At 38.5% G+C, this 27,257-nt stretch overlaps 1 protein-coding gene across 2 annotated transcripts in view; it reads right to left on the reverse strand.

Moving 5' to 3' along the window:
* The window catches only part of CNOT10 (CCR4-NOT transcription complex subunit 10), a 63,086-nt gene that overhangs the window by 21,647 nt on the left and 14,182 nt on the right, over positions 1–27,257 (reverse strand). Inside the window, exons 4-13 of one of the 2 annotated variants that reach the window (XM_082848890.1) lie at positions 24,207–24,357; positions 21,610–21,752; positions 18,664–18,750; positions 18,026–18,109; positions 16,448–16,565; positions 13,144–13,293; positions 11,183–11,385; positions 6,314–6,435; positions 4,370–4,546; positions 3,105–3,182 (exon numbers count right to left, since the gene is read on the reverse strand). In XM_082848890.1, coding sequence (XP_082705016.1) covers positions 3,105–3,182; positions 4,370–4,546; positions 6,314–6,435; positions 11,183–11,385; positions 13,144–13,293; positions 16,448–16,565; positions 18,026–18,109; positions 18,664–18,750; positions 21,610–21,752; positions 24,207–24,357 — 1,313 coding nt within the window. Of the gene's footprint in view, positions 1–3,104; positions 3,186–4,369; positions 4,547–6,313; positions 6,436–11,182; positions 11,386–13,143; positions 13,294–16,447; positions 16,566–18,025; positions 18,110–18,663; positions 18,751–21,609; positions 21,753–24,206; positions 24,358–27,257 lie in introns of both variants that reach the window. The other variant, XM_082848889.1, reaches the window with a different exon arrangement.

The following is a 27,257-nucleotide window of genomic DNA, read 5'->3' on the forward strand; positions in this document are numbered from 1 at the left end:
TTGCAGCATGTGGGCTCAGAAGTTGCGGTGCGCAGGCTCTAGGGCGTGTGGGCTTCAGTAGTTGTGGCTCGCGGGCTCTAGAACACAGGCTCAGTAGTTGTGGTGCATGGGCTTAGTTGCTCTGTGGCCTGTGGGATCTTTCTGGACCAGGGATTGAACCTGCGTCCCCTGCATTGGCAGGCGGATTCATAACCACTGTGTCACCAGGGAAGTCCCACAATATTCTTTTGTATGTTTTGTTTTTGCCATTGTTTCACCAGTAATTTGTCATAGTATTTTTTTATTTTCTTGCTATCTTATGACTCATACAAGAAATAAGAATTCAAGAAATTTTAATGTAACTGAAGATTACTGAAAAAAACAATTACTGTTGTCAAGTTTTAAAAAATCAAAACACTGCTTTCAAAACCTTATATTACCAACTCCTCATTTCTAACTAAATTTGAGATTTTAGATTTCCCTCTATATAATCAGAAGATTAATGCTTTCCTCCTGACAATAGGATACAGGGGGAATATACACATACATAAAACCCAGGAAAGAAAGGTTATTACTGCAAAGTAGGAATCTGACAGAATAAAATAAAGAGATTAAAAAGCTGCTGTTTTGTTGAACAGGGTGCGTGGAGCCCTGAGCTCGTTGACAGTAATGCAGTGCCATGAACACACTGACCTGACAATACATGACCAGAAAAGGGCACATCTGCTGGCCAGTCTTTCCTCCAAAGGGATTCACTAAGATTAATGAAGTAACTTCATTTTTTAAAAGTTGGAAGAAACAGATATCCAGTAAGAAGATAAAAATCATCAGTTATCCCACTACTAGGAAGGTTCTGACATAGATCCCTCCAGACTTTTTTTATGCAAACAGACGTTAAAAAAATATATGTACGTTATTTTATAAAAATGTAATTTAAAACTGTTTAGACACAAATCTTAGCATTTTATAGCTCTGTTCCAAGATTTATTTGGAAAGTTAAATGACGTTAATCAAATGTACTATTACGAAAAATTACACAATTATGGATAGAGCCATACCTTATTTGTTTATATAAAATAAATTCTAGATGAAACAAAAATTTAGATTGGTGGTTGTGATAGTGTATCAGTAAAAGTGCTAGAAAACATGGCTAAATTATTTTTTAAATCTTGGAGGCAAGAAGGCCTTTCCAAACATTGCACAAAATGGAAAAAAAAAGTAAAGAAGATTGATAAATATGATAATAAATGAAACTCTGCTTTACAAAATACCGGAGGGACTTCCCTGGTGGTCCAGTGGTTAAGACTCTGTGCTCCCAATGCGGGGGGCCCAGGTTCAATCCCTGGTCAGGGAACTAAGATCCTATATACTGCAACTAAGCCTGTGCACTGCAACTACTGAGCCCGTGTGCCGCAATGAAGATCCAGTGCAGCCAAAACAAAACAAAACTAAATACCAGAAACAATGTTACAAGACAAATGATAAAGGCCAATTTCTTTAATATAGAAAAACTCTTATAAAAACAAAAAGGATGAAAAACCCAATACGAAAATGGTAAATCCTACAAACAGAAGGTTCACAGAAAAAGTAATATAGGTGATCAATAAACCTTGGCATCAGACTAAGCACCTTGAATGGACTGAAAGAAATGCAAAATTTTAAAGTGAGGTTGTTTTCCACTTATCAGGGTGATCAAATTATCATAAGAAGAAAAGATGCCCCGATCTCACCACCTAGTAGCTAATCTACTAAGTAATATAATTTTCTCCTAAGTGTTTGCCATCTGCTTTTGAGGGCAGTGCTTTTTCTTTTACCTCTGAATCCCCTGCAACTAGCACAAGAATGTTTGTTGGAAAAAACGTGAATGAACTACCTGCAATGCTACCTGCAATATATAAATGTCTTAACTATACTCTTCTCACTTTTTGCAACTTAATAGGTGAAAAAATAAGCAATGATGGTTTTCTTTCCATTTTAATTTGCAGTCCTATTATTGAAATCATTCTTAAAAGTAATGCTGAACCAATCAATCCTATTTCCAATATATGAAAAAATCATGGTCAAAATATTCCAAATTTGTTGAAAGATAAATTTATAGACTTAAGAAAGATAACCCCAAGGAAGAGTAAAAACAAAGAAAATCACACTTAGACTCATCATAGTCTAACTGCTGAAAAACAAAGACAATCTATGTTGACAGAAAAATGGCACCTACAATACAATGGCTGTGATCAGACAGTGGAGGCCAGAAGATAATGCAGTGACATCCTGAAAGAGCTGACTAAAAAGAAAACAAAAACAAAACCTAAAATACTGTATTCAGTGAAAACATCCTGCAAGAATGAAGATGAAATAAAGACAATTCTAGATTTAAAAAAGAAAAAACAAACAAACAAAAAAACACAAAACCTTAGAAAAACAAAGACCTGTACTATTAGAAATGCAGAAGGGAGATCTTCAGACTGAAGGGAAATGCTTGCTATCTTATATAAAAACTAGAATCATCAGGAAATGGTACTCATGTGGCTAAACATAAAAGACTACTCTGTTCCTTTTAACATATATATGACTGTTCAAAGCAAAAATAATGGGGCTTATAATCTACACAGACAAAAATATAACTTAACCAAACTGACACAGATGAAATAGAAAATCTGAAGAGCACTCATCGATTGAAGAACTTGAATTCATTATCGAAACTTTCCCGCAAAGAAAACCTATGCCAGATGGTTTCACTGATGAATTCTATCAAATGTTTGAGGAAGGAGCAATACCTATCTTATATAAACTCTTTCAGAAAACAGAGGAAGCACTTCCCAACTCACTCATATGTTCAGCATAACTCTGAAACTAAAACCTAACCAAGACACCTTAAGAAAGAAAAGCATGGACCACCCTTCCTTGTGAACATGGAAGCAAATATTCCTCACAAAATATTAACAGATCCAATCTAACAATTTATAAAAAAGGTAATAAATCCTGACTAGTATGGTTTAGTCACAAGATTGAAAGGTTGGTTTAATATTTGACATTTAATCAGCATAATTCATAACATTAACAAAATAAAGGCGATAAACAATGTGCTTACTTAATAGATACAATGCTAATTTTGTTTAGATACTCACTTTAAGTTTTCTAATTCCTGTTTTCTCAATGGGGAAGAAGGTGGAGCTGGAATGCATTTATCTCCATCGTGGCTTTTACTGCTAAAATAAAGATAGACTGCTAATTATGAAGCACATGAATAAACAATTAAATGTAAAATTTTGTTTCCCTATACCCACTCCCATGCAACTTTTTATGAAAAAAGTGTAAAAGAACCAAAACATTGAAAAATGCGTAGTAACTTGGTGTCACTAACATGTTAAAGCTACACTACATATTGAGTTTCTTTTTCCCAGTACATGATACCGCTTTAAAAAGTCTCTAACAGGGCTTCCCTGGTAGCGCAGTGGTTGAGAGTCCGCCTGCCGATGCAGGGGACACGGGTTTGTGCCCCAGTCCGGGAAGATCCCACATGCTGCGGAGCGGCTGGGCCCATGAGCCATGGCCGTTGAGCCTGCGCGTCCGGAGCCTGCACTTCTGGAGCCTGTGCTCCGCAACGGGAGAGGCCCCAACAGTGAGAGGCCCGCGTACCACCAAAAAAAAAAAAAAAAAGTCTCTTAACAGAAAAAATATCTCTACTATACAAAGGAAACCACTCCAGTATTTTCACACATTTCTCATTCTTCTGTCTTTTACTAAGTATAGTAAAGCATAACCCCTTGATGGAGGAAAAACCATTCCACAATTTTGCTTCAAATTTTCTATAATAAACATGTTTTTCTACTATAATCAAGAAAAAATGCTGAGATGGAAGACTTGAGTTTAAAGGTGCCATGTGAAAAAAGAACTCTCTACATATAATGGTGTTTGTTTTATTACTAGATAAACTCTCCCTATTTCTATAGATTGGCATAATATTTAATTGATAGTAGGAAACCAGAAATGTATAGAAATTTTCTGGAGGTCAGTGGTTTACAGTATGTTAAGAGAAAAGGCAGAAGATAGTAAGAAAAGAGAAGTTTTAGGGACTTAAGTATTTATTTTAATAAAAGTTAAAGAAAAAAAAGCCATTTCTGACAGCAGCCGGATTTCTTGCAGTGATTCCTCCTGGCAGTGAAAAGCTGTGACTTTCAACTTGTCTCGTTTAAGGTTCTTTCCTCACTTAGGCTTCACCTTAGTTCTCTTTTCCAGAAATACTTAAACATTCATACTTTCCTTTCTTATTACTCAAAACAGAGAACTTTGGAAATTCAGGCTGCAGATTTCAGGAATTCAACTACAAGACAGAGGCTGACTAATGAAGTCCTAAAGATTTCACCAAGGGAGGTCAAAGGGGTCAGAATACCTGCAAGTGTCACTGCTTTCGCTGCTCTCTGTGTTGCCACCTAATTGATTACTATTTTTAGACCCATTTTCCTGCTTTGGATCTTGCTGTTCTTCAGGTAACAGCAACAAGGCATTTCTGAGACAAATGGCTGCAAACTCCATACTGGCTACAGGAATGGCTGAAGACTGTCCATCACTAAAAGAACAAAACCAAGTTAGCTAAGAAAACAAAAACAATAAATAAAACTTTTCTATTATCAGGAATAAAACCAATATAACTGTAAATAAAAACTTTGCCATCTAAGAGGTAGAAATTTTAATATAAGCAGTTATAAGAGAATGCTAAAGAACCCAAATCCTGAATATTATACGGGCATACCTTGGAGATATCACAGGTTCGGTTCCAGACCACCACAATAAAGCAAAGATTGCAATAAAACAATAAAGCAAAGATTGCAATAAAACAATAAAGCAAAGATTGCAATAAAACACTACCCTGTGGTCTATTAAGTCTGCAATAGCATTATGTCTAAAAAACCAATGTACATACCTTAAAAAATACTTGTTAAAAAAAATGCTAACCATCATGAGCCTTCAGCGAGTCATAATATTTTTTTTTTGCAATAGTACCATTGATGACCACTGATCACAGATTACCATAACAAATAATTACGAAAATGTTTGAAATATTCCAAGAATTACCAGAATGTGACACAGAGACACAAAGTGAGCAGTTGTTGTTGGAAAAATGGCACCAACAGACTTGCTCTATGCAGGGTTGCCACAAACCTTCAGTTTGTAAAACACAAAAAAAGCAACATCTGCAAAGCTCAATACAGCAAAGTGCAGTAAAAGGAGGTATGTCTGTGTATAAGATATAAAAAGTATAAATAATAGATTGCAAGTATATACATTAGACACCACATTGTGTCTATAGGAATGGGACTGAGGCTAGGAGACAACCTGAAGGATATCTGCAACATCAACGTTAAACTAACAAAGGAGTTATAGACAAGGAAAATTGTGGTGAAGGCCAGGACAGGTACAGTCAGAACTGGAAAGAAGGGAAGAAAGTAGATTTTTCACATTTGAGCCTTGTTTTGGTTGATGTTTGCTTTTGGAAATACCTTATTTACACATTTTGAAAAAGCAGCGTTATTTGTCTTATAACTTTGTTGAGATTTTATATAACTTCCTATTGGTTTTATATATCAAACTAAGTCAGCTTTATTAGGGGGAAGAAAGTGAAAAGTAGTAACAATTTTGAAACTGTAGGAAAGTGATGCTTTAACTTGTCTTTTGAACGAAATCTGCATTACTGTTGAAATAAATTAAGAGCAAAATATTGTGTGCCAGATACTTTTTTAAAACTTTGGGAAAACTTTTAAATGGTAGTGAACAATTTTATTTTTGGGAAAAGAAGAAAAGGCGCAAGTTTCTTACAAAGCCTACTCCTTTAGAAATAAGAGCAACTCCAAATTGGAATCTTTGTAAAAGATAAAGATGTTCATATTTAAAAGTTGTTCAATTGAAAAGTAGTTCTACAAGTGACAGCTTTATAATACTTTTGTTTATATATGTGTTAGTACTTTTTTATCCTGATATTAAGAATTAGCTTTAGGGACTATGAGAAAATAAAAATAACTAAATGAAAAGTATCAATGATAAACGATATAAAAAGGAAACATCAAGATGCCCTCTTCTGGACATTCTGAACAATGGCACTGAATAGACCAGCGTTTCTTAGGGCGTCAATAATTTCAGCACCCATGGATGTAATAAACCAAAATCATATGTCAAATAACATTCACCACATACCTACGTATAGGAGTCTATTTCTTGAAGTAGCAATAAAATCTAATTACAAAGTGGCTCCTCCTATGAAGTAATTCCTAAGCATATTTTTTATACATAACATTACTATGAAATATTATTATACACTTTCTCTTAGCAAAATACTTACTTATATACAGTATTTTGTATGGACTGTGATGCCAGAACTATTTTACGATGATAGCCTTGACCAACAATAGACTGTACAATTCCTTTTTTACTTGGAAGACCTTTAGTTTCTTGTTCAGAAGTCTACAAAATACAAATAATTTCCAATTAATTTAATGGAATTGTAAGATGGGGTATGAAAAATAATCCAGTACCTTTTACAATTACTCTAAGAAAATTCTTAAGATTCTTAAGATTCTTAAGATCAATGTGGAGTTTTGGGTGATACAGGAAATGTCTGGTAGTGAAGAGACGAGTACATGAGTCTGAAAATCTGCAATATACACTACACTTTATTAGTATAAGGTCTGAGGTAATTCTGAGGAAAAAAAGCAATTCAAGAATGACTCAAGGGCTTCCCTGGTGGCACAGTGGTTGGGAGTCTGCCTGTCGATGCAGGGGACGCGGGTTCGTGCCCCGGTCCGGGAGGATCCCGCATGCCGTGGAGCAGCTGGGCCCGTGAGCCATGGCTGCTGGGCCTGCCCGTCCGGAGCCTGTGCTCTGCGATGGGAGAGGCCACAGCAGTGAGGGGCCCGTGTACAGCAAAAAAAAAAAAAAAAAAAGAATGACTCAAGTGGGACTCTGTGCTTCCACTGCAGGGGGTGCGGGTTTGATCCCTTGTCAGGGAACTAAGATCCCACATGCCACAAGGTGCGTCCAAAAAAAAAAAGAATGACTCTACTAACAAGGTCCTACTATATAGCACAGCACAGAGAACTACATTCAGTATCCTATGATAAACCATAATGGAAAAGAATATATATAAAAAAAGAATGTATTAAAGAAAAAAAAGAATGACTCAAACATTTATTTAGAATCATTTATTTGGACCATTCTGTGCTCCAGGCACCATGCTGCATGTGATGGGCACGTCGGTGTCAGAGTAAGGAAAATAAAAGCCACAAAAACACAGTGAACAAGAGAAGGGAAGCAGCTACACTTCCTAGAACACAGATCTTTTCCTTCTTAATTGAAAGTTTTAATTGTAAGTGTCAACAACATATACATACTAACAAGCTATATATGTCAAAATTTACGTGGGCACAATTCTTACCTTCTAGAAAATTAAAATTCTAAAGCCCTGTAAACATTAAACTGAAAATAGTAAAAGCTACTTATACATATAGTTTTTTTTTTTTTTTTTTTTGATATTTCACTACAGTACATCATCTCACTACAGGAGCTTGGTGATGCCAATTTCCTTTATCTTCCCCCTTCACTCTAAGTCTCTGATTTACCTGCATTTTGTAAAGTCCTGCAGATTCTCATACACAGGAACAAAATGGAGCCAATTTATAGGAACTTGCAGAGATAAACTCTGCCCTGCAAAAAGTCCATCTCTAAACACAAATGTTTCTGTACTACTTATTACTTCTTGCTCCGTAACCGAACTTTCTTATAGTTGTACTTCCATATATGTATGACTTTAAGCAAAACAAGGATTCACTTGTAGATTCATTTTAGAAAGAAAGTATTACGTAACACAAAAAATACAATAAAACTGACTGGAGCTATTTTGTCTTGAGGAGGCGGCTAAGGAACATTAGTGAAAAATAAGAAAGAGTGGATATTCTGAACCATGATTGGAAGGCCTTCTCTTCTGACCTTTTTTCCTGGTGGGGTGATAAATTTGTAATGGTTTGTCCATACTCTCTTCCCTGATCCTTAAGGCTGTAGAAGCTGATCAGATGGCTAGATCTGGATGGAACTAAAATTCCACAATAATATACCATAGCTTCAATAATAGATCAGTAGCCAAAAAAGTGTGCCAGAACAGTCTTTATTTATTTATCTATTTATTTATTTATTGTTGCATTGGGTCTTCGTTGAGGCGCGTGGGCTTCTCATTGTCGTGGCTTCTCTTGTTGCAGAGCACGGGCTCTAGGCGCGCAGGCTTCAGTAGTTGTGGCATGTGGGCTCAGTAGTTGTGGCTCGTGGGCTCTAGAGCTCAGGCTCAGTAGTTGTGGCACATAGGCTTAGTTGCTCCGCGGCATGTGGGATCTTCCAGGGCCAGGGCTCGAACCCGTGTCCCTTGTATTGGCAGGCAGATTCTTAACCACTGCGCCACCAGGGAAGCCCCCAGAACAGTCTTAATGTAAAATAATGATATGTAATTAAAGTATTTGCAATTTTATAGTGTCTTGGCAGTAGGAACTGCACTCAAGAAATACGAGTTTCAGAACTCAGAAAAATAAACGGCACAGTTTCAGAAAAGTAAATGGTTCATGGTGATTTTTTAAGTAGCCTTCTCTCTTTTTTTTTAGAAAGAAGGAAATTCTACCATTTTGAATGAATGAATGAATGAATTTGGCTGCATCGGGTCTTAGCTGTGGCACGTGGGATTTCTGCTGTGGCGTAGTTGCGGCACGTGGGCTTAGTTGCCCTGCATGTGAGATCTTAGTTCCCCGACCAGGAACTGAACCTGTGTTCCCTGCATTGGAAGGTGGATTCTTAACCACTGGACCACCAGGGAAGTTCTAAGTAGCCTTGCATTGGGTCTTCGTTGCTGCGTGTAGGCTTTCTCTAGTTGTGGCGAGCAGGGGTTACTCTTCATTGCAGTATGCGAGCTTCTCATTGTGGTGGCTTCTCTTGTTGTGGAGCACGAGCCCTAGGCATGTGGGCTTCAGTAGCTGTGGTGTGCGGACTCAGTAGCTGTGGCTCGCGGGCTCGAGAGCACAGGCTTAGTAGTTGTGGCACACGGGCTTAAATGCTCTGCGGCACGTGGGATCTTCCCCGACCAGGGATTGAACCCGTGGTCCCCTGCATTGGTAGATGGATTCTTCACCACTGCGCCACCAGGGAAGTCCCTGAGTCTATGTTTTTTATCTAGCAAATCTTTTCTTATATATCAAACACTGCCCAGGTAAACATAAACTCTGCATCTGCCAGAAGAGGTCTGAAACAACATGCATCAGATAATGAGGACAAAATGACCTCTTTGGCATCACCAATTTAATAATTAAATTGGTTATGTTTATTAAAAAATGAATTTATTTTGGAAGGTACAAAGTGCTCTGTTCAGCATCCCTTTTGTCCTGAGTAAATAAATGTTATGAAATTTTATTTGGAGTTCATAATTTCTCCTGTTGGGATTTTCCTCAAGTGTATTTTGGGGTTGTTTTTACTGTCTTTTCGGTCACCTCAGGTTTTATTTTACTTTATTTTTCTGTCCTGTTTTTGTTTTTGGCCGTGCTGTGCGCAGCTTGCAGGATCTTAGTTTCCCAACCAGGGACTGAAAGTGGGCCCTTGGTAGTGAAAGCACTGGACAGCCAGGGAGTTCCCCACCTCAGGTTTTAGAAAGAGGAGAAGCACAAAGATAAACATAATTGTTTATAGCAAATTTCCTATTAGTAGCACAGACTGTGAGTGTTCTGGTATCCACCAAGCTATGGCAACCAAGTCATCTTTACCATCGTTTAAAAGTTACAAATTTAGGGCTTCCCTGGTGGCGCAGTGGTTGAGAGTCCGCCTGCCGATGCAGGGGACACGGGTTCGTGCCCCGGTCCGGGAAGATCCCACATGCCATGGAGCGGCTGGGCCCGTAAGCCATGGCCGCTGAGCTTGCGCGTCTGGAGCCTGTGCTCCACAACGGGAGAAGCCACAACAGTGAGAGGCCTGCGCAACGCAAAAAAAAAAAAAAAAGTTACAAATTTAGAACTTTCCAGAAAAAATGGGAGGAAAAAACCGTCAGAATGAAATCCATAGAAGAAAGACAATCCTAAAAGTACTATTTCTAAAAATAAGTAATTTTAAAAGAAAATGTTAAACCTTACTAAGGCCTCCAACACTGATTAAATTCATCACATTAAAGAGAATAAGCAATTTCTACAGATTCTTTTGTTTTAAAAAAGTGTAAATTCTGCCTTGAGTTGTTTATCAGCTAATTTAAGAATTATCTAATAATAATGTTGTCCCTTAAAAGAGACAATGAAATAAACCATTAAAGCCTCAAAGACAACATTCATCTCTTCCCCCAGTGGCATACTCAAATCATAAGCTACTTTAAGTATCAAGTGTGAAAACCGCCAGGCAAACACACCTCTTTAATCCCTTTAGTTCCTGTAGTTGCTTTTCAGGAAGCGTTATCACCTATGGCAAGCATGCCAAGCAAAACCTCAGGATGCCATACCCCCCACCTCCACAGACCAGATGAGCCTGAGCCCGGCAACGGCGGGGGGTAGGGGGTGGCTAGGAAATGGGGTGTCTGGTGATTCTGATACAACCTGCCTTTCCCCTACCTCCCACTGACCCCTCCCCACTTGAGATTCAAAAGGCTTTCACCAACTGCCGTTTGGAGATAATCTAGGCATGGACACTAGTGTAACTGGCCTATTTCTCACGGCCACCGTGGATGAACACGTGTCAGAGAGAAACAGCCTGGTAATCCACTAACTCGACAACATTTACTGAATCAAAAGTAAACCCTGCAGGCACTGGAGGAAGCACAGCATAATGCGGTTCTTTCCACACTCACTGTGTTATCAGCAGCCCTCCTTTAATCACTGGGCGCACACACCACTCTCACGCCAGCTGATGGCGTGGCCCCTGCCCCAGCAGCTCGCAGACCACTGTTTCAACAGATATGACCTTCTTAATGGCTTCAAGTTTTCAACATGACTGCTGACACATGTTGCTGTGCTCACCAAGAGTCAGAAAGTGAACACATGACTTCATGAAACTAAATGTTGTCCAACTGATAAAGAACAGAAGACTATCTTTACAAATTGCCTGAGAGTTAAAAAGGGGAGGAGGTCTTTATGTTACCAAGTATTTATTGCTCTATATGCAACAAGTGGGGGTGGGGTGGGGGTTCAAAAAGACAGAGACTCACCCCCTTATTGGCAGCAATGCAGCACTCAGCCAGCCTCAGCCAGAGGCGGGGGTTTGCATGGTAAACCTGAACAGCTTCAATCAGACACTCAAATGCAGCAAGAGGCCTTCCAATGTGAAGCAGCTGAATCCCACAGTTATACAGCAACTCATACCTCTTGTTGGTTAGTAATGTACACATGGGTCTTCCTGAAAATTTTTTGCCTGATGATAAAAAGCAGATGAGAATCATCAGATTTAAAGTAACAGCTCCACTGAAAACATTTATTCCACTAAGTACTCAACTACTGCCTTTTTGACACCAATGACCCCAATCCCCAATCTGAAGTTGTAAACAGCTCTCACCACAGTGATGATCTCCATCCCCAACCCCACAAATATCCTCCAGAGGCATCTCAGTTGTCTGTGCTTGTGGGGCCAGAGATGTGTCTTCTCATTACCAGCTCCTCAGGCAACAATGTTCCAGGAAGGCAAAGACCCACTCTCACTCCACTGAACCTTACACTACCTTTGCACACTTTTAGAGCCTGCAAGAAGATTCCACTCCTTTTCACTTTCAGTTCAGTTAGCCATGTTATCATTATGTGTTTTCTTAACCAGAAGCATTCAGTTAATCTTAGGTGTTAGGGAACTTTACCACGGAAATAAAAAATTAATGTACTATATACCTACAGTGACTATTGTTCACTCACTTATTCTTTTTTTTTTTTAATTAATTATTTATTTTTGGCTGCGTTGGGTCTTGGTTGCTGCACACGGGCTTTCCCTAGTTGCGGCGAGCAGGGGCTACTCTTCGTTGCGGCGCGCGGGCTTCTCACTGCAGTGGCTTCTCTTGTTGAGGAGCACAGGCTCTAGGTGCACGGACTCAGTTGTTGTGGCTCGTAGGCTCAGTAGTTGTGGCTTGCGGGCTCTAGAGTGCAGGCTCAGTAGTTGTGGTGCACGGGCTTAGTTGATCCGCCGCATGTGGGATCTTCCCGGACCAGGGATTGAACCTGTGTTCCCTGCATTGGCAGGCAGATTCTTAATCACTGTACCACCAGGGAAGTCCCACTCACTTATTCTAACTTTTGCAGGCCATAATAAAATGAGACTAGGGAATTCCCTGGCAGTCCAGTGGTTAGGACCTGGCACTTTCACTGTCAGGGCCCAGGTTTGATCCCTGGTTGGGGAACTAAGATCCCACAAGCCGAGTGGCATGGCCACAAAAAAAAAAAAAAAAAAGAAAAAAAGAGACTGTGATTTTTGGGATACATTTTCCATCAATTAAATAGTCTTTAAAATATTTTAAAAAGCGGGACTTCCCTGGTGGTCCAGTGGTTAAGACTCCATGCTCCCAATGCAGGGGGCCTGGGTTCGATCCCTGGGCAGGGTACTAGGTCCTGCATGCTGCAACTGAGAGCCCACACGAGGCAGCAAAGATCCCGTGTGCTGCAACTAAGACCAGGTGCAGCCAAATAAATAAATACATAAATATTTAAAAAAATAATTTTTTAAAAATTAAAAAATTTTTAAATATTTTAAAAAGCTAAATAATTGCCTGATTTTAAGCATTTCAGATCAAGGATCCACATCCTATGAATATTAAAGGAATAAACTCTAGGAATTTGCTTAAAGATTGTCAGGTGCTGTCAACAGTATCACATTTGAAACTCTGAAAGGAAGCTAGAATAAAACTAGTTTGGCACAGTCAAGAAATCTTAGCAAAATATTTTGCTTTATAGCATTACCATATGGGATTACTGACTTTCAAATCCATGAAAAAATGAATGTAGCTTAAACTTCTTTAATTATTACTCAAAGGAGCAACATCTACTAAAAATCCCGAGTCAAATTTTTGGGCAGGATCAGTGTTAAGTGTATGTAAGAACACATGGCATGCATTTTATAACCAGATGCTTGCTCTTTAAAATCATATTTTCCTCAAGTAGTAAAATATAAACTGTCCCCCTTTAATGGGCTTACCTGGATCAGTGCTACCTGCACTGAGCTGTGCACAGACGTTGTCGTTCTCCTGCAGAGCCTTTTTAAAGTAGAAAATTCCCAAATTGTGCTTGCTCATGGCAAAATGGATACAACCAAGATTATTCCAGAACATGCACCTCAAGCATTCACCTGAGAAAAACATACGTAAGTTTATCCACAAATTTTACTGCTGCTACATATCATACAAGAATCAGGCTTAGCAAGCAAGAGTTAATTATATATGCAATTCTACTCAGTCCTTACAGAACAGCTTACAAGGCATTTGAAATTTAGGAAACATGAAAATTTTGTAAATTCCTTTTCTCTTAAAATCTCTTATTAAAGGTGATAAATCAATCCTGCATATTGATTTTGTTAGCCTGTTTATTTTTTTCTTCTGATTTAACTTTTAATAATCATAGGCAAATAATACAAAAATGCAAAGGACAAGAAGTATTTATTAGTAACATATGTATGCACTGCATCCGCACAACAAAATATTATGTACAAACTGGAAGGAATGCAGCAAGCTACAGAAACAATCAAAATATATTAAATGAAGAATAGCAAGTGTATATAAACAGGACATGGAAAATCCTGCTTTGCTTTGTTCAACTCTTAAGTCTCCACTCTTCTTTCCATTCACACTCCTTTAAATATGACTATGGCTGAGCATCTATCTTCCCATGTGTGTTGGGCATTTGTATTTCTTATCCTGTACACTTGGTTCTTCCTGCTCTTTACCCATTTAAAAAATTTGGTTACAGATGTTTTTCCTATTGGTTACCTGCTAGGGTGTATGTTATAGAAACCTTCTGTCACATCTGTTTCAATTATTTCCCTCCACTGCCAGTTTGTCATCTGTCTTGTGACTTGGTTCAGAGTGTGTGTGTATGCTTATGTTTTCAATCATAAAAAGTTTTACATTTTTATGTGGTCAAATTTGGTAATCTTTTCTAAATTGTATGGTTCTTAGATTTTGGATAATGTTTAATCGAGGCTTCCCCACCACAAAAACAAAATATTCATCCAAGTTTTCTTTTGCTGTTTTTATGGTTTTATTTTTACATTATAATCCCGCATCTCTCTAGATTTTATTCTGGTGTAATGAAAGCAATCCAGGTTTTTCTAAATTGTTTTTTTTTGTTTTTTTTGGTATGCGGGCCTCTCACTGTTGTGGCCTCTCCCGTTGCAGAGCACAGGCTCCAGACACGCAGGCTCAACGGCCATGGCTCACGGGCCCAGCTGCTCTGCAGCATGTGGGATCTTCCCAGACTGGGGCACGAACCCGTGTCCCCTGCATCGGCAGGCGGACTCTCAACCACTGCGCCACCAGGGAAGCCCTCTAAATTGTTTTTTTCTAAATGGTTTCCCAAACATTCCAAAACAATTTACTGATAGTCTGTCTTTTCCTCAATGATATAAAACACCCAACTAGATTGATAAAATTAATAATCAGAATATTCATTGAATGCTAAAAATTAAAGGTTGGCCTCTGATATGTTTTAAAATTAAACAATGAGAATATTTAAGAAAGAAAAAATAACTAGGCGGAGGAAAAAAGAGTAAGAAATACATTAATATGTTTTAAAGGAGGTTGCTTCTGGCGAGTGGCATTATGAACAATTTAGGAGAAATTCTATTCCCAAATCTTCTCTAATAAGCCTATTTTATCAGCAGCAAACACTGAATTTTATGTGTGGGAAGCAAATTAAAGATTTTAAAATTAATACTATGAAAAATATCAATACATTAAAGTATATAACAATATATAAAATCTATCCTATTAGATTATCATAACTGTTGACTAGTCGACTACATGTCCTGCTCCATTTTAAAGACTGACAATATCTGAAATTCTGAAATCTGTGTCAAGACAATTCTAAGTAAAATTTCTGCAATGTATATTACCTTTTTAGTCTGAGAGACCGTTCCAGTTTGGGTATTACAGGGTCTCTGAGGAGAAACTATGACAATAAAAACATGAAAAATAAAAATTTAACAGAATCAGAAATGGGTACTCAGAACAAATGGAGTACCCAAGAGAATTATAATGGAAAAAACTGACTTTCTCCATCCTCTATGACTCCACTGAACTGAAGGGGTGAATGCGGGAAGGTTTGAGTATGTTTGCATGTGTGTTCTGTGCATTGGTCTGAATAGAATCTCAGATGAAACAAACACTATATTCATCCTTTGCATTCTGAACTTGGTACAAAATATTTTCAATAGTTTAACCTTGGGGATTTCCCTGGTGGTCCAGTGGTTAAAGACTTCACCTTCTAATGCAGGGGGTGTGGGTTCGATCCCTGGTTGGGGAGCTAAGATCCCACATGCCTCGTGGCCAAAAACCAAAACATAAAACAGAAGCAATACTGTAGCAAATTCAATAGAGACTTTAATTAGATTTCTTTTTTTAAAAAAATAAATTTATTTATTTATGTCTTTTTAAAATTTTTATTTATTTATTTTTGGCTGTGTTGGGTCTTTGTTGCTGTGTGCGGGCTTTCTCTAGTTGCGGTGAGCGAGGGTTACTCTTCATTGTGGTGCGTGGGCTTTTCATTGTGGTGGCTTCTCTTGTTGCAGAGCACAGGCTCTAGGGCACGCGGACTTCAGTAATTGTGGCACGCGGGCTCTAGAGCCCAGGCTCAATATTTGTGGCACACGGGCTTAGCTGCTCTGCGGCATGTGGGATCTTCCCAGACTAGGGCTTGAACCCGTGTCCCCTGAATTGGCAGGCAGATTCCTAACGACTGTGCCACCAGGGAAGTCCCAATAGAGATTTTTAAAATGGGCCCCATTAAAAAAAAAAATCTTAAAAAAAATAGTTTAACCTCATTTCTTGAATAAACTGATTTTCCTTCTTCCCCATAAAACAGCAATGATATGAACTTAAATGACAGCTACAAATTCTACCTTTCATTTTAGTATCATATTATTCAGTGCTTTTATGGGAGAGAAGGGAAAAGTAAAAACATTATGATCTCATTTCCTTAAAAGGACTCATTTCACAAAGCAAAAGACCAAGGACCTTATGCCCTGGACAGAATTTCTAAGCTGGTATTAAAACCAAAATGATAGAAAGAGCATATGAAGTGAAAGAAAAGTAAAATAAGAAGGGAGGTTTCTTTTAAAATGGAAATGAGTAATAAAATACCAGGAATTTTCTAAAGCAGCAATAATAAAACATTTTCATTTAAAAAATTAGCAAAAATCACTCTGAACAGCAGTCTAGGGGAAAAAACCAAGAAACAAGGCATAAGAGTCAGGAAGAAAATACCCAAACTTCACAATTTTCTTTTACCTGTTTTCATGAATCCTGGATGCTCAGCAATGTTTGAACTATTCAACAGCTTCACAGCTTTTCGATAATTGCCTCTTAAGTACTCAAAATTGCTTTTAAGAAACAGGGAGGGTGCAGACTGTAAAGAAAACATAAGTTTCTTACAGTTTGTACTCAGATGTCTAATGTGAGATCATAATCAGACTGTTGCACTGGCATGTGGTCAAGGGCATACATGAGTCACTTAAGCCACGGTCACAAAAACTATGGTCTCTGAGCTTTCCATCGCTCTCACAATCTAAAACAATGAAACCTGGCAGAGAGCACTTTACAAACTGAATTATTAAAGGTCTACCTAAAAAAATACATATAACATATATGAGTAAGAATACAGTCTGCAAAATATCCACTGACTGTCTTCATCTATTACACTATTAATTGAAAGCCAATGTAACAGCAGAAACTAAGTCCTTCATTTTAATGGTTATTACAGAGACTGGTGATCTCCCTTATTTTTTAGGATATAAATACACCTCCATTAGAACCCAAAGAAGTACAAATAATCAAATGCTTTTCCAAGTGGGGGAAAAAAGTGTCATTTTATGAATGGAAAAATTCCCTAACAGAATTCCTTATTTTCAAGGGCTAATCTTGCTGTTACAAAAATCATGCTTTAGATCACAGACCACCTTTTGCTTCTCCTAATACTTCCTCCTGAAGTTTTCCCTGATTTGGGTATGACTAACAATTATTTATTTTCCTATTTGTCTCTCCCCTCTGATGATGGTAAACTTTAAGGAAGGGAATCATGTCTTTTCTCCCAAAAAAGGTTTGATAACGGCTGGCTGGCTACTTATACTTAAGCCTTTCCCTCTTAGCCTCAAGTCTACCCTTCAGGTCTAGGCTACAAGTGTTCTCAAAAATCACCTGAGTAAAACTGACCCAGTGGCCAATCTAGATCCTGCCTGAGATTTCTAGAGTCAATTTTCCTGAACTATTCCTTCTATAAACCGTATCTCTTTATGATTTCACACTTTTAATTAACAGTTTTCCTAAACTTTCCCTCTACTGTCTTTAAAAAACTTACTTATTAGTGGAGGGATGGGGTGGAGGGAAATGAAGGAGTAATTATAACTCAAGTACTCTGGCACTAATCAAACTGAAGGTATTGTCAAGCCAAAGATCATTTGGAAGGGGCAGGTTTGGGCTACAACCAAACTGTTTATCTTTAATAAATGTTTTGAGTATAATCTAAAAAAATCCTGAAGTGTCTAATAACAGTAAATGTTTAAGTGAATTGTGATAAACCACTCAAAGAATTCTGGACAGCTATTCAAAATGGTGGTTTTGAAGGCTATATACCAAAGGGAAATGCTTGTTATAATTTTAAGTGAGAAAAGTATGATGTTAAATTATAGACACAGTATGATCACTACTTCACAACTCAGTATAAAGGGTTACAGCTGGCAGTATATATACACTATAATAGACTGTGATAAATTATTTAAAACTGATAATACCTATTGTCCAAATAAGAAAATTTACGACATAAAAGCTGCTAATTGAAAAAAAAAAGAGAAAACTTAAGAAGAAACTTACATTCCCAGCTGTGTTCATGACAGACTTGATTTCCCTTTTGCATGCCTTCAGGGACTTCATTTGGATATACGCTCTTACTTTATACTGTCAAAGGAAAAACGCTAGTATGTAGGAACTGTAGTGGATTTACAGATGCTGAAGCAATTTTACTTTCTAGTCAAGAAAATTAAGCCCAATCTGTTCACAACAGTTATACCAGTTACTTGCAAAAGCGAGTTTAAAATTATCTTAAATAATCTATTTTTATTGTACTCTTGGAATATACTTTTAAAAACTAAAACATGGCAGGATGAAATTTATAACTAAGTTCCAAGCAAAAATCCTATTAATTCTTAACTGCATATGGCTAACTAACAATGAATTTTAAAATTCTACAAACTGATTTTTATCATCCAATACATTCCCAGGCCGTTTCTCTCAATTTTCTATAGAGAAGTAAAAGAAATAACATTGCATTATCATCTTGAGCAAAATATATTTAGAAAGATAAACGTGCTTGTAAACTGTAATACTTCAAAGCCAAATAAGCATACATGCCTTGAATTATTTACTGCTCTCAATGATCTATCACATTCTTCATCATTCATAACTACTAGTAAATACATGTCACATATAACTTCTCTTAAAATTTATGCTACCTGATGTATCTTTGACTTCGCAGCTTCTATTAGAGCTCCACTTTCAGCTTTATGATTAGACCCATCTTTGTTGCTGTTATTACCAGTCTGTAGGGTGGTGAAACAAAGTTAACCAAAATTAAATATTTTTAACCATAACTGAAATCACTGATTTCCAAGTGAGCTAATCTGAATCACCTAGAGAACATTTTCAAAATTCTGAATCCCAGGTCCCAGAGATTCAGGTTTAATTGTTTGGAGTGGGTCACAGGTGTAGAGAACAAATTTATGGTTACCAAGCAGGGAAGGGGGGGGTTGCGATGAATTGGGAGACTGGGATTGACATATATACACCACTATATATAAAACAGATAACTAATGAGAACCTACTGTTTAGCACAGGGAACGCTACTCAGTGCTCTGTGGTGACCTAAATGGGAAGGAAATCTAAAAAAGAGTGGATATATGTACACATATAACTGATTCACTTTACGGTACAGCAGAAACTAACACAACACTGTAAAGCAACTATACTCCAATAAAAATTAAAAAACAAAAATAGTTTGGAGTGGATGACAAGAAACTCTACTTATAAGAAGCTCATAGTTTAGTATAGTGATGGGCTAGGTTTAAAAAGCCTGGATAGGGCTTCCCTGGTGGCGAAGTGGTTGAGAGTCCGCCTGCCGATGCAGGGGACACAGGTTCGATCCCTGGTCTGGGAAGATCCCACATGCGGTGGAGCAACTAAGCCCGTGTGCCACAACTACTGAGCCTGTGCTCTAGAGCCTGCATGCCACAACTACTGAAGCCCACGTGCTCTACGGCCCGTGCTCCGCAACGAGAGAAGCCACCTCAGTGAGAAGGCCAAGCACTGCAACGAAGACCCAATGCAGCCAAAAATAAATAAATAAATTTATTAAAAAGAAAAAAAAAAGCCTGGATATTACTTGGTCAGAACTCAGATTGTCTTTCTGCAACCCACAATAGATCATGTCATTCCCTCTTTAAAAACATTCTCTGGGGACTTCCCTGCTGGTCCAGTGGCTAAGACTCCACGCTCCCAATGCAGGGTGCCTGTGTTCGATCCCTGGTCAGGGAACTAGATCCCACATGCTACAACTAGGAATTCGCACGCAGCAACGAAGATAATGCGTGCTGCAACTAAGACCCGGTGCAGCCAAATAAGTAAATAAATTAAAAAACAAAACAAAACAAAACTTTCTCTGGTATCAACACTGCCAACATCATACCCTAAATACCTAGCAAAGTATTCAAAGTCCTTCACGATCTGACCCATATTTGAGATGCCAATCTCACCCCAATGATCTCCATCACATCCCTCAGGTACTCCCCAGGTCAGATGACCAGAAATCCTCCCACACACCACTCTCACTCCTTCTGTACTCTCTACTCTGCCAGGAAGGTCATCCTGCTCCATCTTTCCTCTTCTGACTTGTTGAACTGTTACATCTTTCAAGGCTCAAATCAAACATCCAAACTGCTCTGAAACGTTCCCTAACCTCCTTGCTCCTTGTCATGAACAGATTTTGCTCTATCTTTCTCTTCCCACAGACGTGAGTTCCTTGAAAAGCAACAACTGCACTGTTTTCATTTTTGTCACCTTAGTACCACCTCATAGAGGACACAGCATCTGCTGAAATGAGTTATATTTCATCAACTATTACAAGTACTGAATATAAAAACGAAATGTTTTACTACACGACAGACAGTGTTTGGGAATAATGCTAAGATTATTTAACTGAACTCTCAGATATACACGCCTGTAAAAAGTAATGCTAAATGTTTATTTTTAAACCTCAAGAACTTATACAGGCAGAAAGAAATGTATTGATAATCTGTTTTCTACAAACACTCCTTTTTCAACAAAGAAGCAGGAAGAGGAAGAAAGAAGGATCATCCCTTGGCAGCCAGAAGCACAAGCAAAATGAAAAACACAAGAACGCAGATGTGTTCTTAATTTACACCAAGTGTCTCCAGAACGTGGTGAAGCTTAATTGTCATAAGTATGTCCTCTTTTTGAAGAACTTTAATGATGAAATTTTCCCAGATAATGGAATTTTGTGGTCTTCATTCTAATCTTCACATTCTGTAAAACTAATATCTCACACATGAAAAGATGTGAACATATATCCTTGGTCATTAGGGAAATCAAAACTATTAAGAGATACTACTTCATACCCATTAGGATGGTTACAATTTTTAAAAGACGGGTAAGGGCTAGTGAGAATGTGGAGAAACTGGAACCCTCAAAAGTTGCTGGTAGGAATATAAAATAGTGCAGCTACTTTGGAAAACAGTCTGGTAGTTCCTCCGAAAGTTAAACATAGAGTTACCAAATGATCCAGCAATTCCACTCTTAAATACACACCCAAGAGAATTGAAAACATGCCCCCACAAAAATTTGTACATCAGTGTTCATAGAAGCATTACTTATAACAGCCAAAAGAGGAAAACAACCCAACGTTCATCAGCTGATGAATGGATTAAAAAATGTGGCATATCTACATAACGGAATACTATTTGGCCATAAAAAGGAATGAAATACATGTAAAAGGAATGCTACAGGCTACACATGGTAAACTGAAAATAATATACCAGAGGCCAATCACACAAGGTCACATAGTGTATGATTGCATTTATATGAAACGTCCACAAGAGGCAAATCCACAGAGATAGAAAAGTAAACTAGTGGTGACCAGAGGCCGAGGGAAGGAGGGAAAGGGAATCACTGCTAACAGGTACAGGGTTTCTTTCCAGAGTGATGAAATTATATAGTGGTAATGGTTGCACAATTCTGTGAGTATACTAAAAACCACTGAATGGTACACTTTAAAACGATAAATTTTGTGTATGTAAATTATATTTTAATAAAGCTGTTAAAATATTTAATAACCATAAATATTAATCATACTTTACATTTTAGTCTGATCACCTCAGAACACTCACCTCATTCTTTCCATTTTTGTTATTGTTGCCCTGTGAAATCATTTTTTCTAGAACAGCAAGAAGATGTAAAGCTTTCTCAGCTTGGTAGGTTAATATATACAGGTCTACGAGCAAAAAACACACTGCTTGGGCAAATTTTTCTTCTGGGGGGAAAAAAACATGAAAAGAAAAGTCACAATCCAAAGTGAAGCAAGTATCTCAGACCATTCCCCACAGAAAAAGCTCTAAAAGCAAAGCCTGAGTCTTGACTTAAAGGAATATTTATTACCTAGAGCTGTGGATGGAAGCCACAGCGTCATTCTATTAGGCATCTCAAGGCCTCTCATATCAGGGATTCTACTGTCTGAAATTCCTTTGGCAAAATATCTACCAAATACCAGCACATGAAATGAGGAGTATTACTTTAGGTGGAAGGAAACCCTAGTTCCAGTGCCTGCTTGGCTACTTAATAGATGTGCAGCCTCTGCACATCACTGAACTACTTAGACCTCAGCTGGCTGACCTGTAAAATGGGGAGAATACTTCACATGCCTGAAGGCAGGGGGTGGACCAGGCGATCCCGAGGTTCCTTCTAACTCTAAAAAGGTCTATGACTCTAGGAAAAAGACTTCCTTTCTAGGCACAGAGATGGGGAAAAGAAACAGGGCGATTACAGACACAAAAGAAACAAGGTGTGGACTGGAGTATACCAGAAAATTGAAACAGCCAAGAGGAAAATATAAAGACAAGAACTTCAAAGGAAGAAGAGCCCAGCGAAGAGAGGAGGGTTAATCTGGTATATGACATAACACTATTTTCCTTTCCTTTCAAAAGAGAAGATAAATGGAAAGCGTCTAAAAGAAGGCTGCTATAATCAAGAACTGAACATTTCAAAAGCCCTTAAGAGCCTCCTAACAAGTCTTCCTGATTCCATTCTTGCTCTTACACAGCGGCCAGAGTAGAATCCATTTAGAACTAAAGTCAGTGCAGTTGACGTGCAAAGGTCACACATCTCCAAGGGCTGCCCACCACACCTGAAAAAGAGTGAGTCCTTCCCTAGGCTAAAATGCTAACCCTGTGCTCCTACCTCGCTCCAGTCACCACGGTGCTCCTGCTGCTTCTCTCACTTGCCAGGACCACATTCACCGCAGGGCCTCTGCACACACTATTACCTCTGGCTGTGATGCTTTCCCCCAGCTGCATGGCTCACCTCTTCTCTTCATTCAAGCGTCTCTCAAATACTGTCTTATCCCAGGCCTTCCTCAATTATCTTATCTAAAAATAACATCCCCAGTCAATCCTCTTACCCAATTTTAGCCTTTCTTTGCAGCATTTAACTACCTCGCCAGATGTATTTATCGTATTGCCTCTCTCTGCCATTAGAACATAAGCTTAATGACAGTAAAGACTTCCTCTCTTTCATTCACTGTATTATCTTCAGACCCTAGAATAGTGTCTGCTCCATAGGGTATGCTCAATAATTTATGTTGTATGAAGAGCCAAGTAATAAAGTTAAAAAAAAAAGTTTTCAAAGAAGGAGGAAAAGTGGATCTAAAAACTGACTAGTTGGTTGCTATATTCTGCTCAGCCATAGTAAAGATGAACATCATTTCATTAACTGTTCTGGAAATTCTAAAAACCAGCTTTCTAGCAAAAGCACATCTGTGCCATCCTAGAAGTATAACTGATTTCCAGCTTTACAGGGGAAAGGAACTGGTCCCTAGCACACAATCCTTCACCACTGATGTCTCCTGCCTAGTCTGTCAACCACTGCATCTTCAGGGCTGAGGGGCAGAAGAGCACCCGGAAAAGGCCTCCCTGGAGCCACAGTGAGAGCTCTCCAGCCAGCTGTCAGCACAAGGGACCCTGGAACCTTCCCAAAGTACCAGAGCAACTACAGACCACCACCCGTCCTGTGGTGACCATAACAGCAATAAGGGGTTTATAAATCAGGAATTCGCCCCAGTGTTTTGAATTTAAAAGAAAGGAGCCATGGAGAAAAAGACAATTGAAATCTGATTGCTTGCAGGCTGGAAACTAACGGCCCTCTCAAACATTTCCTGGGTCCAGCTTTGCTGCTTTATTTGCTCCCTCTTCTTTCTTTGCCCTTACTTGTCTCACTACTCTCACTTGAGGCTAGTAATTGTAAGCTAGTTAACAAAAAAGCTAATTGTGTTCTATACTATCTACTCTATGATTACCCACAGAAATTTCAGTTAGGCAATATACAAAATAAAATACTACATTGTCCCCTAACATTCCAAAACACTCCTTCCTTAATATACTACTTAAGAAAGAAAGGATCAGGTACACTGAGGTGGTGTTTAAACATCAAAGAAAAAAAATCAGTAAATCTTTTCAATTAGAAATAGCATTTCTAACGGTTATCATCAAAAACTGGGGTGGGGGTAACTGGGATATTAAAGGAAAACCTGGATTCATCTAAAAGTGATATAATTTTTATTTTTTCTAACCATTAAGAAAACTCGACACAGCTTTTTTTCTTTCTTTAAACACTCACATGTAATTCTGATTCAGGTTATTATCTAGATGAAAGTATCAGAAACCTTCACAGGTATGAGAAGATAGGCAAATTTCTGATTTGACAGATAACATACCAAAAGGTTCTATGAACTGATAAAGTTTTTCACCAACGGATATGGCTTCTGTATACTGCCGGAGATGATACAGGATGACTGCTTGATTGTAATACAACATACTGTTTTCAACATCATCTAATCCATCCATTTCTTCAACAGCCGAGTGCACCTATTAAACAATCAATAGGGATTATGTTCTAACAGTACTAAAGAGCAAAAGTGAAAGACTCTAAATGAATAAACAGGAACACAGACCAACATTTCTTACTCTAAAATTTTCCAAATTTTTAATAGGACCTCTAGATTTTAATTACTCTCACATACTAAAAATTATTTCATTCATATAAAATTCTGCTAAGTAAAACATTCTGATGGGACTTTATTAAGTACCTTGCCCAAGGCAAGGCGAGTCTCTTCCTTGCCACTGTGAAGGTATCCTCAATGCTTTCTAAAAGCCAGTGTGGCTTCTGAGTTAGATTCCCACTTTCCAGCCTCACGTAGCAAGAGGCTACATAGGGAGTGGGCAAAACTCAAAACGACCTTTCCTATGAGGATGTTATGAGGTACATATACATAAACTTGATTCCATTTTGTAAAAACCAAAGTAAATTTAAACATTAACAAATAATACTATTTAACTATGTGCCAGGCCTGCTACATTAAACCCTTTACAGAGAATACCTCATTTAATCCTTCTCATACCTCAAGGACATAGATATTATCATTTCCTTTTTATAAATAAGGAAACAAACAAAAAAAGCTTAATTATCTTGCCTGAGGTCATATGGTTAGAAAGTATATTTTCTGATTTTCGTATTATGTTCCGGTTTTATTCTCACAATTAAAAAAAAAAAGATTTTTCAAAGTAATGAACAACAAAAATACACTGTCACACATGGTGGTGAAAATCGGCTTTTAATGGCTTTACTAGAACCCTAACATCCACATCTGATACCAAAAGAAGAAAAGTCACAACACTTAGCATTTTAAAGCTAATGACGATCTGTATACCCACTTTCTGTAATAGGCTTTTAAATTTTTATCAAGTTTTACAACCATTCTATAATCCCATGGAACACATTAAAATGGAATTCTACCTGTATTAAAATTTATCTTTCTTTGCCACCACAAAGACTGCAATAAATTACTGAGGAATGTTAAGTAATTAATTCTAAGACTGACATTTTCCTAAATTAAGCAGTGGAATTTTGACATACAGTTGGCCCTCTGCATCCACAGGTTCCACATCTGTGGATTCAACCAACCACAGATTGAAAACACTTGGGGGAAAAAATTCCATAAAGTTCCTAAAAGCAAAATTTGAATTTTTGCTGTGCGCTGGCATCTATTTACATAGCATTTACATTGTATTAGGTATTATAAATAATCTAGAGATGATTTAAAGTATACAGGAAGGGCTTCCCTGGTGGCGCAGTGGTTGAGAGTCTGCCTGCCGATGCAGGGGACATGGGTTCATGCCCCAGTCTGGGAAGATCCCACATGCTGCGGAGCGGCTGGGCCCGTGAGCCATGGCCACTGGGCCTGCGCTTCCGGAGCTTGTGCTCCGCAACAGGAGAGGCCACAACAGTGAGAGGCCCGCGTAACGCAAAAAAAAAATAAATGAATAAAGTATACAGGAAGATAGGAAGATGTGTGTAGGTTATATCAAAATATTATGCCATTTTATATAAGGGACTTGAACTGTGGATTTTGCTACCGCGGTGGGGGGGGGGGTCCCTGGAATCAAACCCCCGTGGACCTCCAGGTTCAACTGTACAGGGACTTAACAACCTTGGTCTAGCTAATGATAAGAACCAGAAAGTTCATGATACATAGTGATTTGTAATCAGACTTCTGCAGATTTCAATCACCCATGTGGTGAGCCTGACAGGAGGATTCAATTGTTAACAATTGGTCCTAGCTAGCTAATAGCATGTGCATCTCAATGAGTTTGGGGTCTTTATAATGTTCACTTATCAAGTCTCTATCTTCAAGTGATTAAAAATAGTCTCTTTAAATAGAGAAAACTCAATTTCCAAAGAAAGATAACACTTCTAGGTAGTTATGCAATGAAGAGAGAATAAGCTAAGAAGGGATAATTCTCAGCCAGAAAAAGGGGTTTTGGACAAATTAAGGAGTTTTGGTTTCAGCAAAGGTTGAACTTACGATATGAATAACTTTGCCACATTTTCTATGATTCACCAAAATAATCTAGTAATTGCTCCAGCCAGAACAAAAACTACTCACTAAATGAGATAAAAAGTCACTGAAAGTGGAATAGACTGACAAGGTGTGTCACTATGCCCAGGACATGTGACTGAACAGAAGTATGATTTAGAGAAAGCAAGGAGACACAAGTACAAACACTTGTAGGAAACTCAAGAGTTGGAAGGCACTGTGTGTGTGTGTGTCTGTGTGTTAGTTACTGAACCAATCTTATTAAGAATAAAGGCTGGGACTTCCCTGGTGGTGCAGTGGTTAAGAATCCGCCTGCCAATGCTGGGGACACGGGTTTGATCCCTGGTCCAGGAAGATCCCACATGCCGTGGAGCAATTAAGCCCATGTGCCGCAACTACTGAGGCCACACGCCTAGAGCACGTGCTCCGCAACAAGAGAAGCCACTGCAGTGAGAAGCCCGCACACCACAACAAAGAGTAGCCCCTGCCTGGTGCAACTGGAGAAAGCCCACAAGCAGCAACAAATGCAGCCAAAAATTAAATTACAGGAAGTTTGCAGGAGCCTCTTATTCTTTATTTTTTTTAAATTAATTAATTATTTTATTTATTTTTGGACGCACTGGGTCTCCATTGCTGCATGCGGGGTTTCTCTAGTTGTGGCAAGTGGGGGCTACTCTTTGTTGTGGTGCCTGGGCTTCTCATTGCGGTGGCTTCTCTTATAGTGGAGCATGGGCTCTAGGCGCATGGGCTTCAGTAGTTGTGGCACACAGGCTTAGTAAGTTGTGGCTCTTGGGCTCTAGAGAGCAGGCTCAGTAGTTGTGGCACACGGGCTTAGTTGCTCTGTGGGATGTGGGATCTTCCTGGACCAGGGATTGAACCCGTGTCCCCTAC

The sequence above is a fragment of the Leucopleurus acutus genome, assembly GCF_964270905.1.
Source record: "Leucopleurus acutus genome assembly, chromosome: 10".
Classification (NCBI taxonomy): domain Eukaryota; kingdom Metazoa; phylum Chordata; class Mammalia; order Artiodactyla; family Delphinidae; genus Leucopleurus; species Leucopleurus acutus.